The following is a 15916-nucleotide window of genomic DNA, read 5'->3' on the forward strand; positions in this document are numbered from 1 at the left end:
GTGTCTCAGGGTGGACACGGTCCTGGCAGGTCCAGTCCCTGACCGAGACACCGTTTTGACCGGTCGCCGGGCTGTTCGGACCGGACCGGACCGACTAGCCTAGCGGTCCCGTTTTCAAGGACCGGACCGGCGCTGGCGAAGCCCGGGCCGGACCGAGCAGATCGGCGAACTACTACGGGCGGCGGTGTGCATGGATGCAACGGCAAGGAGGGCGACGTGCGCAGGTACTTTGGCGCAGTGGGCGAGCGCGGGCGACGTGGTATGGGAAGTGCACTCGGCGGCGCGGCTGTTAGCCATTATGTTCTCTGTGCCGTTTCTTCCTTAGAAGATTTTCTATTGCATCTAAACTCCTAATGTCTCAGTTGGTAGGTCGCGTTCCGGGTTTTATTTTCGTCCCACCTCAGCCGGTCTTTTTTGGTACTTCTTTGGTACTTGCTTCCACCTCCCATTCAGCCGAGACGGTTTATTTTCGCTGGTTTTTTTTCGCCATCTCCCCCACCCCACCCCACCCCATCCCACGCAATGCAGAAGAAAAAAACAGCCCTCAGGAAATCTCTGCTCCTCCCGATCTCCCGTCCAAAAGAAAAACGCAGCGACAAGTCGCTCCTGTCGCCTAGCCCCTCGCGCGCGCTAGGGTTCCTCACGCCGCCGTCGCGGCCGCCGCTGCATGGGTGTTCGTCGACTGGCCCTGCCTCCGGCGGCCGCCATCGCCCACCCCCATCCTCTCCCCAACCCCGCCGGCCTCCACTCCACTCCACTCCTCCGCAGGCGCCACCCAACCGCCGCCGCCCTCTCCCCACACCCGCACCCAAGGACGAGAGAGAGAGAGAGAGAGAGAGAGAGAGAGATGGCTCAGCCGGCGGCCAGATCCGCCCCTCCCACTCACCCAACTCTCTCTCCGTCGCCGCCATCTAGGCCGGCCGATTCCGGGGGCGCGCAGAACACTCCTCCTGTGCTCGCCTCGCGCCGCTGCGTCCACCCATGGAGATGAACTCCCCTCGAGCAGGGCCGTTTGATTCTTGGCAGGGAAGAAGCTATTTGGGCTGAATCAGATTAGGGAAGAAGAAGAAGAAGATGGATCAATACGAGGTGCTGGAGCAGATTGGGAAGGGCTCCTTTGGCTCTGCGCTCCTGGTGAGGCACAATGTTGAGAGGAAGAGGTTGGTGCAACTCCATTGCAATTCCACCCTTGCTTGCTCTCCACAATCCCTGGACCATCTCTGAATATCAAGTATGCCTTGTTTCAGGTATGTCTTGAAGAAGACCCAGGTCGCCCGTCAGACCGTCAGGTGCCGGCGATCCGCGCACCAAGAGGTCTCTTTCATTCCCTATTTTGTGCCATGTCACATGTTAGCATTCAACTTAGATGCATGGTTTGTTTGACCTTTGGATGAAATTCGGCATTTTGTTCATGCAGATGGAGCTCATCGCAAAAGTAAGGAGCCCTTACATCATGGAATACAAAGATTCTTGGGTGGAGAAGGTAAGAATGGTCCTCCCCTCTTCTCTTATGATCTTATCTTGCAACGTTTCAATGTTCCTACTGAAAATTTCAAAAAGAAAAAAATGTTCCAACGGAAGGATTCATGTGACCGCCGACGTCTGAAATGAGTGTTTTTTGTTGTTGGCATCAGGGGTGCTATGTGTGCATCGTGATCGGTTACTGCGAGGGAGGGGACATGTATGTGTGTAACTTGTGAAGTGAGCTCTGAACTAAATTTGGAACCTGTAACGAAATTGTGGTTCTCTGTTTTTCCCTCTGCATTTGCAGGCTAGAGGCCATTAAGAAGGCTAAGGGCAACCATTTCTCGGAGGTGCTCAACTACTCTGTAATATGTCTTGTTCAGTAGCCGCAAATTCCGCTTACTGAATTTTGCCCCGTTGCAATGCCAATTTTTCTGGATGCAGAAACTCTGTGTGTGGCTTGTGCAGCTCCTGATGGTGCTTAATTACTTGCATGCCAATCATATCCTTCATCGAGATGTCAAGGTTGTTACATTTGTAACCTTTATCTGGTACTCACATTTCATTTCAGTTAAGCCTAGCCGGTTGCTCACCATGCATAGTACTTTTTTTCAGTGTTCAAATATATTTCTTACAAAGGACCAAAGTATACGGATCGGTAAGTACACTCTAATAAAATCAGTTACTATGAAAAATACTTGAAAGAACTGACGGCAATATCTTCTGTTTCCGACTATATATGTTGTCTGAAACAGGTGATTTTGGGCTGGCTAAAGTGTCGACTTCTGATGATTTTAGCTTCGTCAGTAAGTTGTCCTTGCAATTAATGCATCATAAAAGCTAGGGATAATTTGGGTGTGTCGTCCTCGATATGTTACGACACAAAATGTTGATCATTTTCACGATTGCAGACACAACAGATGCTTCTTCATCTCACTGGTCTCTAGAGGAAGGTATGCTCTTAACAAAATAAATTTGATCATATTATCTATTCATAATTTTTCTCACATAAATTTATTCAGATATAAAATTGACTGTTCCTAACAGTACACTGAATAATTTTGCAGGAAGAGATATTGTCTGAAGCAAATGAGTGCCTTAGAAGAAAAGAAAATGTAATTTCCAATTGCACGTATTAATTAGCTTACTGAATTCTTTCCCTTGAGAATAAATAATTTAACTCGTCATTTCTGTCCTTTCTAGGAGGAGTTCAATTGTTTCCCCAAATTTCCTTCCACGATTTTGTAACCCTTTGCAGAATCGCATGGGGAGGTTCGCAACATTGTCTACTCATCTGATAGGAAATCAGTATCTATTGTCTATCATGTGATTATGGAACTGATGCAGAGTACCCTTCTTTGCATGGGAGTTATATGTGGTTCAGTTTGCAGAATCTTGTTTGGTTTTACATTGATCTTGCATGCTCAGTTTTTGGGCGTATAACCAGTTTGTAGGTCCTACTATTTGATCTGTGGACGTGACCAATGAGGGCATGGAGATTATGGCGAGGCATGGTGATGCGGTGGCAGTGGTGAAGGTAACCACATCGAAGGCAGCGGCAATGGGTGGTTGTCGATGAAAGCAACATGGGGATGGGGGAGGTGGAGAGGCGAGGGATGGAGGCGGAGGACGGCAGCCAGGGAGACGGAGTGGCAGTGAGATTGGACGAGCTCGCCTGCGGAGTGCGTGGGCAAGATTTCATTTCCGGGTTGGACGAGGGCTTCTTTGTTTGTGTGTGTGTGCATGTGTGAGTTCACACCGATACTCGACCAAATATTGTGCATGGTTATCTGAAATTCTAGACAATAGTTCACATCCCAGTGGCAGGTAAGAACCTTCTTTTTAATTTATCAAATGGCGTCAATAGACCATAAAATTATCTTCATTTATAATACTAAAGATATGTCAATACATGTTCTTACATTTAGGCTCCTAAACCTGTTGAATGAGTTCTATATACAAGATTTATATTGTCCTTCTATAAATTAAGACTACACTTGCTATTGATGACTCTATAATTGTCAACCTGGACAGTAACAACACACTATCGTTTTATCTCTCAATGTGAGCAAGTAAGATTTTTTTTCCAGAGCTTTATTCTTTTGTATTATTTTTCTATTACAGAAGTTGATGCTCCATCTTGTTATTCATTTCCTGGGATCATTTCTCGAGGAATGTACGGATTTCTCGAAGTGACGCAATGCTATGATCTTCAACCATGAAAATGAAACTGTCAGCGCTGATGGCCTGCTCCTGTGATCTCATAGGTACCAAAATGCAGCTTAAATCTCTTTTTGAGAATTGGTTCCTGATGTTACATTTAGCTACTCCTGTATATCTTTTAGATTTTTTTCTCTTTGTAAATTTTGATTTTTGTTTGCTCACCTTGTAATCAACTCTGTATTTGATGATTTAGAAATCAGAATTCAGTTTAACTCTGCAATTAACCCTTAATGATAATATAATTGTTCTGGTTGCACTCATCCCTAATTCATAGCTTCACCAATGGTGATAGCATTGTGTCAAGGAGCAGGTGGAGAGGGAGAAAGAGAAAGGGAGAATGGAAGCCAAGTGATAGACAAAGAGAGTGAAAGGTAGAAGACATGCAATAACTTGTGTTATCTTACTTTATTTATTGAAGACCTATACCAATGCACAAGTATTTGTCGTTGTATGATGGAAACCAGATGCCATCATGCTTATAACATATTTTTGAATTAAAAGAATAATTTGATCATTGTGTCTATATTTTATGATTTCGTGTCAACGCACTGGCATTTGGCTTCAGCCCATCAATTAGACCAGCTAGGTCTACGCACACTCCAGTTTGGTATTTAAGCTATTAATTCTTGGATGAGTGTGTTTGTAGGCGAGAAGGGAAATATGTTACTCTGCAAATTCCAAGTCTTTTATCATGACTATTATTACACGTCAAACATGGAGTAATGAGAGCGTGAGTGTGTTTTGAATTCTTAATTGGTAAATTCTGGTGATTAACTGACCGGAGATTCAGTTTGGATAGCTACCCAGGGGTATGAGTGTGATCAGTGTGACTAATTGTGATTTGTTTAGTGGTGAAAATGTAGGAATTAATTTGTTTCACCAATTCTGCACTTGCATTTGGCCATAGAATTTAGTTGGGGTAGCATATGCCCAGAATTTAATTAACCACAATTTTGAGAAATTTTTGGAAGTTGTTTATTTGTTTTATTAAACATGGTCGAATTTTCTTATAATTGCAGGTATTTGGTTCAAAATATATTTTTCTACTGTTAACCGATAGCATGGATATCACTATTCATCATGATGTCCATAAGAAATCATCATGACATGTCGAATCCTCAACCACTCAGTTAGATGTTGATGGATCTGCATCACAGCTTCTGTTGAATTCTCATGGTTGGAGATACTGCAAGAATTCTGATTCGGCACGGCCCTCATGGAGACAATGGAGATGGTGTTCAGCGGTGCGCTCAGCCAGAGTTCGCCGTACGTCCGACATTTGCTGATTCGGCAGGGCCCTCATGGAAACAAAGTACGTCCGACATTTTCTCTTCTGTGAATCAGTCCATAGGCCCTTTAATAGTTGTGTGTTGCTGGGTGTTTTCATCATGGGCTTCTTGTTTCTTTTAGTCCATGAAAGACGCATTGGAGCACCAGGTCAAAAGCAAGGCCTTTTCAAGATACTAACCTAAATGCTGAAATACTTTGTTATTGCCACTTTTAGTGTAGCTGTACTGATGCAGATAAGCTAAAAATCTCTCTTGCCTTCTCTTTGATGCCCTGATGACTTGTGTGCTTAATTATTAAGTAAATTACATTATGGCGCATGTTATTTCCCATGTCGCCATAGGGCATTGTTCTTTTGGGACATGCATAGGGGTGCTTTGTACCGGTACGTAACTTCGTGCTGAAAACAAGAGCAACATGTTTTCTTTGTAGGTCAGAATTATTAACAAGATATGAAGAATTAACCTGTTAATTTCTTTGCAAAGGAATTGGCCAGTTAGTATTTTACTAAATAATTATGGACTAGCTACTATTTTTACAATGGTTTGCCTATTGGACTAGGGACGTGTGATATCTTTCTCCCGTTGCAAAGCTAAACCACGTCGTGTCATCTTTGTAGTTTACATATTTTTTAGATGTGTTGGCACACATTTTGAGGCATCATTTTCTTTCAAGTCGTTCATCATCATTGGTCCCATTCTGCACAAGACTATCGATGATACCACTCTGCATTGGACCTACACAATCATCAATTTTACCAATGTCACAAATGGTTTGTCTTGTAATGTGACATTATGGCTAACTGTTAGGTTTTAATTATGGCTGGTAGCTGTCCTTGGATGCTGTAAATTTTGTTAACCTAACTCCCTGCTATATGCACAGTTCAGGGCGCAGAGAAACTAATGGAGCAACCAGGAGTCCAATCATTTGAAGGCAGAACATTGAACATATCAGTGATCGGACACTCGAGACAACTCTTAATGAGTTCTAGCAACCGAAGACAGAATATTTGTGTAGGATGCAACAAAGTTGCATGTCATGAGATTATTGAATACGTTGAGTAATTTGGAATGGAAACATTTTTGGTTAAATAGGATGCTCTTGAGATTATTTCTCATGCCAACATGGCATGCCCGAGCGAAAAATGTGTCACCCTTTGACAGGACCATGCCTTGTTAGAGGAGGTTTCTGGTTGGATAAATGAGAAGGCCATGATGCCTATTTGGGCTAAGATGACTCCTAACATTGCAGGTATTACAGATGGAACTTAAGCTTCCATAATGCATTTGTTGAGTAATTAGCAGTCACATATCTTCTGTGTTTTTAATTGCTATACGGTGTCAACAAATAATGAGGTTCTAAATTATTATTTTTATCATTGCCTACTTTTCAAATGGTAGTTTCTCTTTGCATTGATCTTAGTAGTTTGATTCTCCAGTAGTACATTTGGTGATCCTAACCAGAAGCTAGCTGTTAGAGAATGACAATGGACTATTCATGTAAGATAGTTTTTGTCCAACATTGCATTGTTCTATATATCTTCTCTCGCATGTTTGGCTTTGGCATCAATAGGGACAGGGTGGGCGATCATGGTGGGATTAGGCATGTGAATTCTGGTTTTAGTGTCACTTCCATGTTTGGTAAGGCAGACAAAAACTCTGAGTGGCTGATTTGTATCTTGAAATGCATCCTGTGACGAATCATCATGAAGTGCCAAGGTATATTAAACTTTCTAAAACGGTGGGAGTTCAACCTCAAATCATAATCCATCACCCACCACCCCTCCCTAATTACTGTCCCTCCAGCCAAACAACCCCGCAATTTCTAATTTAATGTTTTGTTTGCTGTATTAAAAATGAGTCCTGGTCTTGTTGCATTGTAAAGATCAGATATGTAGTGCACAATTGATGATAATCTTTCAGTCTTACTCCCTCCGTCCGGAAATTCTTGTCCTACAAATGGTTTTATCTAGACTTGTTTTAGTTATAGATACATCTATTTTATCCATTTCTAGGATAAGTATTTCCGGCGGAGGGAGTAACATTCATTAGCCAATGGCCCCACAATAGCATGTCCACCTAGCTGCTAGGCACATTACGTCATTGTGCACACATCCGCTCCTCCTGCTTAATTAAAAGGAAAAGAAGGGCGCGCAGATGGCCCGCGATTCCTGGACATCGTGATGCCTTAGTTTAACCGAGCGCTTGTTTCTCTTCGAATCGCTCCAATTTCTTTTGATGCTACAATTCCTAATTGTCTATTATGCTATTCCGTCGTGCCTTGTCACTTCGGTTGTGAATCATCAAGCGCTGACACCGACGAACTATGTTTAGGTATGTGAATGGTTATCCTTAGTAAATCATGCTTTTAGCATTTTATTTTTAGTTCTTCCACATCACATTGTTGCACTGTTAGGGGCTATAAAGGGTATCATTGTCACCCATTTTCTAGGAGGAACTGGGTTCGGGCCTTTTGCTCTAAAAAGAAGCGAGTGAGAGTGAATACTTGTCAGTGTGAATGAAAACCGTATTATGTCAATTTCAATAAACATTTCTGATTAGAACAATTGAGTTTGTACAAAAAAATCACGTCGCAAAACCATCATCAAACATCGCCATCGTGAGTGGCAGCAGCTTCACTTCACCCCCTCTCCATATATGGGACGAAAAAATATGTATTAGAAGAACCGATATTCCACATGATGAATTACAATTTATTTGAATGGTACTATATATATATATATATATATATATATATATATATATATATATATATATATATATATATTTGGCCCGTGGCAACGCACGGGCATTATACTAGTGCAAGTAATGGAGCGCCTGCATAAGCCCACGATTTTCTCTGTGAGGGCCTTGCCGTTATTAGCTGATCAAATCGGACGTGGAGGTTATCATCAAATTGCGCCGTGATTTTCGGATCAAATCCACTTTCTCTCCTACTTTTCTATTTTCTGTTCGACTGGAAACGGCAGCGTGGGATTGATATGGCTCGTGATTATAGGAACTAGCCGGTAACCCGTGCAATAGGACGGGCTAGTTATGCCAGTATAAGTTTAGTATTATTTTTCCAAAACAATATTTTGAATATAAGAAAAGAACTAATTCTGAGTTCATGTACTTTGTATTAAGCCCTTGAATTATTATTTATTTAAAACAGTTAACATTTTTCATTGAGCCATAAACCCACATAAAAATTTACATTATCTAAAAGCTTAATAGTGTTATTTGCTCCGTGAAATATGAAGATATTCTTTTTGACATGTGCCAAATGCTGATGCCGAAACCATAATGTGGAAATTTTCTTATAACCTGGAGAAGATCGTCCCTTGTGGTAACTCTCCCAACTATATTTAATCTAAATGTGTTTAAAGCAAAGTAGATCAGGCAATCAGTAGACTTGACAATACTCTTGCACCTCTGGTAGTTGTATGTAATGAAATGCAAAAAGAATTAACTCCAGAAAACTTGCACAACACAAAAACAATCAGGCCTTACTGTTATGAAAATCTTCACTACAAAATACAATTTCAGCAAATCTTTTAGTACCATACCTCTGCTAATGCGAGAGACCAACTATTTCTATAACCCCGAAGATCAAATGGAAGTACTATCAAATAGTGAACTTGTTATGCTAATCAGATGCATCATGGTGGATACTGGTGTCATGATATTTCACACTACTTTGTAAAATATAAAATAAAAGATGATTATATATCTGCAATAGAAAGAAATGGAGTAGGCCAAGGTTAATAAAATTATCTTTCTAAATGACATCTAAGATGTGTTAAAATTTAAAAGTAATTTGCGAAATGTTTTTTCTCATCCACTCACGTCCAAACATTTATATCCTTTCTCATGAGAAGGAGAAACATGAGTGAAGGTACACCTGGCCTGGCTTTCTAAATCAAGAAATAACCACTACTAGGAAAAGGCCTGCTAGTGGCACACCTATTTTGGCTACTAATGGCGCACTACAGGTGCGCCACTAGCATCACGTCATTAGAATTTTATACTAATGTCGCACCCCTGGTGCGCCATTAGTATACCAGATACTAAGAGCATCTCCAGCTGTTGGCCCCCTAGGGGGCGCCTAAAATCGCCGCCTGGGGGTGACCCGACGCAAAAAATGGGTCTGGGGGCGAGTTGCCCCCCAGCCGCCGGCCCCAGGCGTGAAAAAAAAATAGACAAAATTGGGCTGAAACACGCCACTTTTTTGGCAAACATGGGTTTTTATATTCGCAAATTTGGGCTAAAACACGCCATTACATATAAAAACTAGTCAAAAAATAACTTGCTGAAGGCCGAGAAGTCGCCGTCGTCGCCTCCATCGTCGGCCTTCTGCTCCTTGACTCGGGCGCCCCTGCTGGACCCCTCCCCGGCTGGTGGCGGCGGCGGCGGCGCGTCGTCGTCGTCATCGCTGTCGTCGATGATGACGACGCCGCCTTCGTCGCGGCCTCGGCGGCGCTGCGCGAAGCACTCTAGGGCGGCGCGCTGGCGCTCCCTCGTCATTTTCAGGGAGTCTTGGCGTGCCCATTCAAGGGCCGCGTCATCGTCGAGCTCGACCTCGCTGTGCTCCGCCTTCACCGGCGCCAGCAGCCCCGGCTCCGTCTTCACCGGAGCCAGCCCCGGCTCCGTCTTCACCGGCACGAGACCCGGCTCCGTCTTCGACTTGACGAAGCGCGGGGGAGGAGCCGACGAGGAAGCGCACCGGCCGCGCTCGCTGATGACGATGCCGGCGCTGCGTGTACGCCGGCCGAGTGGCGTCTCCGCCGCGGGCTCGGCCTTGACGCCGAGCAGAGATGGAGTGCCAGAGGAGTGGGAGGAAGAACGCGACGAGGAAGAGGAGGAGGAGGAGGAGCCGAACCTCCTCGGCGCCCAATGCCCATCACGTCGACGGTGCGTCGGTGCGGCCGTCCTCGCCGGGGGGGGGGGTACGCCAACGGTGGGTTGTTGCCGCCCTCGAGGTGCTCCAGCACGCCATCGAGGGTGCGGCCGGGGACGCCCTACCAGAGGTGGCGCCCCTCGCTGTTCTTAGTGCCGCCGACTACCGGCGCCCCGTTGGTGGACGCCAGCCGTTGCTGCTGGCGGCACTCAAAGTACGTCGCCCAAGCCGCGTTGTTGTCGGCGGCGTACTGGGGAAGGGAGCGCTCGGCGTCGGTTAGTGAGGCACGCGTGATCTCCACCTCGTAGGCGAAGTACGATGGCTTGGTGACGGCGTCGGGCAACGAGGGAATGGGCACTCCCCCATTGCTGAGCCTCTAGCCCGTCGGCCCGGCGCGCATGTCCGGCGGCGCCGGGATGTTCGCCTAGAACAGGAGCCAGGACTCCTGTTCGCGGAGCGAACGGCGGCAGAAGCCGTTGGCCGCCGTCTCGTCTCTGGGGAAACACTCGGCCATCGGGGAGTGGGAGTGGCTGGGGAGAAGAGATCGGCGGGAGAGGGAGGGCTGGGGGTGGCACTCCAACACAGGCGAGCGAGACCATATATAGCCGAGGGAGGGGAGGCGTCGACGCGCCGCCCCGTGACATGCTGCCCATGAGAGGAATCAATGGAAAAGCTGACCGGCGGCAGCCTTGCCATTGATTCCCCGCGGGAAACCGAGGCGTCGGGAAGACGAGGCGGGCGGTGTCGCTGACGCGGCTGCCCCACGGCACGACTGCCAAGCGGCGCTTTCGCGCCAAAAACGATTCGCCCGTCGCCCCCGAGCGCCCCCCAACGCGCCGGGTTCGGGTTGGGTTCGCCGGCGCCAATTTCGGCCTGAGCCGGCGAAAAATGGGCCATTGGGGGCGCAACTGGGCCAATTTTTTGATGCCGGCGGCCAAAAAGTCGCCTGGGGGCCTTGTGGTGGGCACGGCTGGAGATGCTCTAATGGCGCACCACGGAGTGCGCCATTAGTATATCACATGGTGCGTCATTACTATCTGACTTAGTAATGGCGCACCACATAGGGAGTGCGCCATTAGTATTTTTTCAGAATTTTGTTTTCAATTTTTTTTTCTTTTTTTCCTAATCTCGGGTCAATATGCTTAATCTCAAGTCAAATCGCACTAAGTGGTCAAACTTCCCAGAAGGTCACCCATCCTCACACTACTCCAGCCCGAGCAGGCTTAACTTCGCAGTTCTATCCAACCCCAACACCACCTCACTTAACAAGCACTTGTTTTTTTGTCACTTAACAAGCACTTGTTGATATATCTATCATATCAATCCTATTAAACCTTGTTGATGTTTACGACTTTGTTCATGTTCATGAGTATGATGAAATTTTGAAAAATATTTCAAACTTCCCGGTCATAGCCCATCTAATCGAAAAAGAATAAATCGAAACTAATTTTTTTTTCTGTTACTAGTGGCGCACCTAGCAAACGGTGCGCCACTAGTAAGTTTGAAATTTATTGAATTTTTTTGCCTCCAGATCTTAAAAGCCCCGTAATTTTTTTCTGTTAGGTTTTTGAGGATTTAGAAAATGTTTAACCTGATTTTATACTAACAACTGATTATAGAAGAGATTGGACCATGGACTCCTCTAAAAAAAATAACATGAAATTCTGAACCACCCAGTCCTTTAAGAGATGGCTACATGAGACATGTATCCCTGAGTCCAAGACTATTCTCTTGTAATTCGTTACATAAAAACAATAGACAATAACATTGATTGCTAATGACCGGAGAGCAAAAGGTCATTGCGTAAAAGTATATATGATAACAATTAATATGGAATAAGTATCATCGAAGCTAGAATTTTCTTGTTCAAATGTCAATTCCATTTGTTCTTGAGGTTAATTTTTAGAAGGACTATTTTCATATTTCTACGCTACATTGCCATTTGTATATGGTAGCAGCTTTTAGGACGCCGCATATTTCTCCTGGAACATGTACTGCTTGGCAACATGGGCAGACTGCAGCATACTACTTTATTGTTTATGCATCGGGGAGATAGGATTTATGTTAACATGCATGGTGCTGCACCGCTATAACCTTAAATTATGCGCCATTGTCCCATCCTGAACCTGTTCATGAATACAACAACCAATTAACAGACATACAGAAGATTGATACAAAATATCGACCTTGTTTAATATCCCCAGGAAAATATCATGTAATCCTTATTCCGTGAACTACGCTAGTGCTAGCCTCATCTCCAGGATTTGAGTAGTTAACTAATTGACTACAGATAAATACAACAAACCTGGTTAGCAATGATCTGTGAGGACATCAATTACAATTAAACAAATGCCATTTGTCGTCTCGAACCATACGGAGGGGCTCACCTGAGATCATGGAGAGCGATGTCAGAGCCGAGTTGGGCGCACGACCAACAGTGAGGTAGGGAATTATGTTTTCTCTTACTCAGGGAGGCACATGTTGCTTCTCCACTTTGCACCAACATAACATGAACCAATCCGGTGCAGGCTATAGGGTAGGACTCATATATCCGTCAGGTAGAGGAGTGAGCAGAGATGTCGCGGTGATGTTAAAGAGGAAGGAGTGGCATCCGACGGCAAGCTAACTGCAGCACCACATTGCTGGGCTAAATCTGTTCTAGCCAGATGTCTTGCATCGGTGGTTGGCATTTATTGTTGAGTATATGTGTTACTCCCTCCTTCCATCTATATAGGGCCTAATATGTTTTTTGAGACTAACTTTGACCAAGTTTTGGAGCAATAATATATGACATGCAAGTTACACAAAGCATACCATCAAATTCGTACGTGAAAGAAGCTTCCAATGATATAATTTTCACATTATATATCTCATGTATTATTAATCTAATCAATAGTCAAAGGCAGCCTTGAAAAATGCATTAGGCCCTATATAGATGGAAGGAGGGAGTATGTGCATATTGTGTATTGGGTCCGTCTCCTAGTTTCTTGTATAGTTGGGTCCGTGGCCCACCTTTGTATATCATATATACGTGCCTATGCACGAGAGCAATATATCGTGCAATTCACATAATTTACAAGGTATCAGTTTTTAGGTTCTATACCCTCGTTTACCGCTGCCGCCGCCGCCGCCGCGCCTCCTCACGCGCCGCCGCCGCCGCCGCTTCTCGCCTCGCCCACTTGCACGTCGGCCGCGCATCGCTTTCCCTGCCCCGGCCGCACGTCGCTGTCCCGCGCGTTGTTTTCCCTGCGCGCGTCGCCCGTCGCTAGCTTTCTCGTAGCTACGTGCATCGCTTTCACCGCTGGCCGCACGTAGCTCTCAAAGCCACGGGTCGCTACACATTTCGATTTGAGTACGGGGCTGTTTAATTTGCGACTAACTTTGTCAAATGTTGCCACATCTAAAATTAGGCAAGTTTGACTAACTTAGGTGAGTGTTTTGTTCAAGCCACACTTAGATCCCACATGACATACACACAAAAAATGTGGCAAGATTTCCTTAGGCTTGCCAACTTGTGGCTTTCATTTTGATGAACTAACCTTAGGCAAGCTTGGCAAAAATGTGTGGCAAAGTGTGGCAATGCTAGGACTAGAACCAAACAACCCTTACATCTTCATGAATTAGTTATCTTCCGAATTGCCCCGATAGCTCCAACCGCCAGCTGCATCGCCGCCTGCACTCGCATCGCTATCCGTTGCTGTCGTCATGTCGTCGTCCGTCACCTCCTCCGCGTTCACCAACTCCAACCCGTTCGCCGACATCAACCCTCCCAACGTGAACAACATCCGCAACCTCAACATCTTCGAGCGGGTGCCGGTTCGCCTCTCTCAGGCGGACTCCTCCTACTACACGTGGAAGACGTATTTTTCCCTCGTATTCCGGGAGTATCATCTCATGGACCACGTGGACGGTACCGTCGACTCCAGCCTCGTCCTCGAGTTTCATGACTGGTTCACCATCGACACCACGATCATCCACTGGTTTTTCCTCACCATCTCGCCTGACCTCTTCCAGACGGTCGTGGCAGACGGTGATCATGCCTACGCCGTGTGGACCAAGCTGAACGGGCTCTTCACCGACAACTAGCTCCAGCGTCGTGTTTTTTTGCAGCAAGAGTTCTTTGGGTGTCATCAGGACAACACCTCCGTCGACGACTATTGTCGCCGCCTGAAGACTCTCGCTGACGAGCTCCGTGATATTGGCGCGAGGATCGATGATGACCTCCTCCTCACTACGCTCACCGCCGGGCTCAACGAGGACTTCGGCAACGCCGCGGCGAACCTCAGTCTCATCCCCAAACCGTCATTCGCCAAGTTCATTGCGTACCTCCGCTTGGAGGAGCGGCAGATGAAGCAGGTGAAGGCGCGGGCCATCCACACCGCCCTCGCCGCCGGCACCACCCGCGGCGGCTCCTCGGCGCCTCCAGCCGCCCCGGTCGCGCCCCCGCCACAGCGCCACTTGGCGCCGTTCCCGGCGCCACCGTCGTACCCGGCCACCCAGCAGTCGGGGCTGCTCCCGCTGCTCTATGGGCCGCCCGCCCCTCCTGCCGAACGGCGCCGCGGGGGCCGGCGCGGTGGAGGCCGCCACAGCGGTCAGCAGCAGCAGCCGCAGGGCGCCGGCCAGCCCCGTCAGCAGCAACAACAGTTCCAGGTGCCCCCTCCGTGGGCCTCCGGCTACAACCCGTGGACCGGCGTTGTTCATGCCAACACCATGCCGGTTCCACGGGCTCCTTACCGTGCCGCGCCCACCGGTGCATTAGGCGTACTATGCGGCTCCGCAGCCGTACGACGGCTACCCCTTGCCGCAGCTGAGCAGCGCCTACGGTCTCCCTGCGGCCCCGCCGCCGCCCTCGCCGGCCCTGCCGCCGGCGCCCTGGGATCCGGCGCTCGTTGCCGCACTGCACACCGCACCTATGCCGAACGACTACACTGGAGGCGGTGATTGGTACATGGACACCGGGGCTACGGCTCACATGTTTGCTCATCCTGATAATCTTGCCTCCTTCACTCCTGTCACCACCGACCGCCGCATCATTGTCGGCGACGGTCCCACACTCCCCATCACACATGTCGGGCACACTTCTTTTCCTTCTAATTCCATGCCTATTACTTTGTCTAACATACTTGTGTCACCTCATCTTATTAAGAACCTTGTTTCTGTTCGTTGTTTAACTCGTGAAAATCCTGTTACTGTCGAATTTGACGAGCTTGGTTTTTGTGTCAAGGACGCTCAAACTAGGATGGTACTTCACCGATGTGACAGCCTCGATGAGCTCTATCTGGTGCTTTCGTCATCCTCCTCCACCACCGCACCGGTTGCTCTCTCCACTAGCGTCGATCTCTGGCACGCTCGTTTCGATCATCCCAACCCCGTCACACTTCGTCATATTCTTAGGAGTTTCAGTTTCAGTTGTAATAAGATAGATGATCACACCTGTCATTCCTGTCGTGTCGGCAAACATGTTCGTCTCCCGTTTAGTAACTCCACCACCATAGCTTCTTTTCCTTTTCAGTTGATTCATAGCGATGTGTGGACCTCTCCGGTTCCTAGTAACTCAGGCTACTTATATTATCTGGTTATCCTTGATGATTATTCTCACTATGTGTGGACGTTTCCTTTACGACGAAAGTGGGATGCACTCTCCACTTTGACGGATTTTTACTCCTATGTCAGCACACATTTTGGGCGTCCCATCCTTGCTCTTCAGACTGACAATGGAAAAGAGTTCGACAACCTTGCTTTCCGCACTTTTCTGTCACACCACGGCACAGTTTTTCGTCTCACATGCCCGTATACTTCGCAACAGAACGGTCGAGCCGAGCGCGTCCTTCGCACTCTGAACAACTGCGTTCGCACGCTCCTGTTCCATGCTAATGTGCCGCCTCGTTTCTGGCCGGACGCACTCGCTACTGCTTCACTTCTCATTACCCTTCGCCCCTGCCGTCCACGGTGGAACTATGCACCTCACCATCTTCTCTTCGGTACGCCCCCATCTTATGATGGCTTGCGTATTTTTGGGTGCCTTTGCTATCCTAGCACTGCC

General features: G+C 46.9%; 1 protein-coding gene across 12 annotated transcripts; it reads left to right on the forward strand.

The window, feature by feature from the left end:
• Nucleotides 1-530: 530 nt before the first annotated feature.
• Nucleotides 531-6352, forward strand: LOC123135597 (serine/threonine-protein kinase Nek3). 12 transcript variants are annotated; one of them, XM_044554740.1, is made up of 16 exons: nt 531-1160; nt 1248-1314; nt 1418-1483; nt 1635-1681; nt 1772-1814; nt 1909-1989; nt 2080-2122; nt 2220-2270; nt 2376-2417; nt 2532-2579; nt 2668-2736; nt 2912-3291; nt 3589-3731; nt 3980-4058; nt 4707-4999; nt 5857-6352. In XM_044554740.1, the coding sequence occupies exons 1-10, from the start codon at nt 1075-1077 to the stop codon at nt 2546-2548; spliced, it is 543 nt and encodes a 180-aa protein (XP_044410675.1). In that variant the 5' UTR covers nt 531-1074; the 3' UTR covers nt 2549-2579; nt 2668-2736; nt 2912-3291; nt 3589-3731; nt 3980-4058; nt 4707-4999; nt 5857-6352. The 12 variants fall into 12 exon arrangements, with proteins under 12 accessions (XP_044410675.1, XP_044410679.1, XP_044410677.1 ...); XM_044554744.1 differs by having other exon boundaries at nt 2668-3291; nt 3962-4058; XM_044554742.1 differs by having other exon boundaries at nt 2668-3291; nt 3962-4058; nt 4818-4999.
• Nucleotides 6353-15916: the final 9564 nt, after the last annotated feature.

This window comes from Triticum aestivum, chromosome 6B, assembly GCF_018294505.1.
Source record: "Triticum aestivum cultivar Chinese Spring chromosome 6B, IWGSC CS RefSeq v2.1, whole genome shotgun sequence".
In the NCBI taxonomy this organism is placed as follows: Eukaryota; Viridiplantae; Streptophyta; class Magnoliopsida; order Poales; family Poaceae; genus Triticum; species Triticum aestivum.

Excerpts from the sequence above, each read along its gene's own strand:
- LOC123135597 (XM_044554744.1), top strand. The coding sequence starts at position 1,075 with ATGGATCAATACGAGGTGCTGGAGCAGATTGGGAAGGGCTCCTTTGGC. Across the intron at positions 1,315-1,417 it reads GGCGATCCGCGCACCAAGAG|ATGGAGCTCATCGCAAAAGT; the intron begins GTCTCTTTCATT and ends TTGTTCATGCAG. Across the intron at positions 2,271-2,375 it reads TGATGATTTTAGCTTCGTCA|ACACAACAGATGCTTCTTCA; the intron begins GTAAGTTGTCCT and ends TCACGATTGCAG.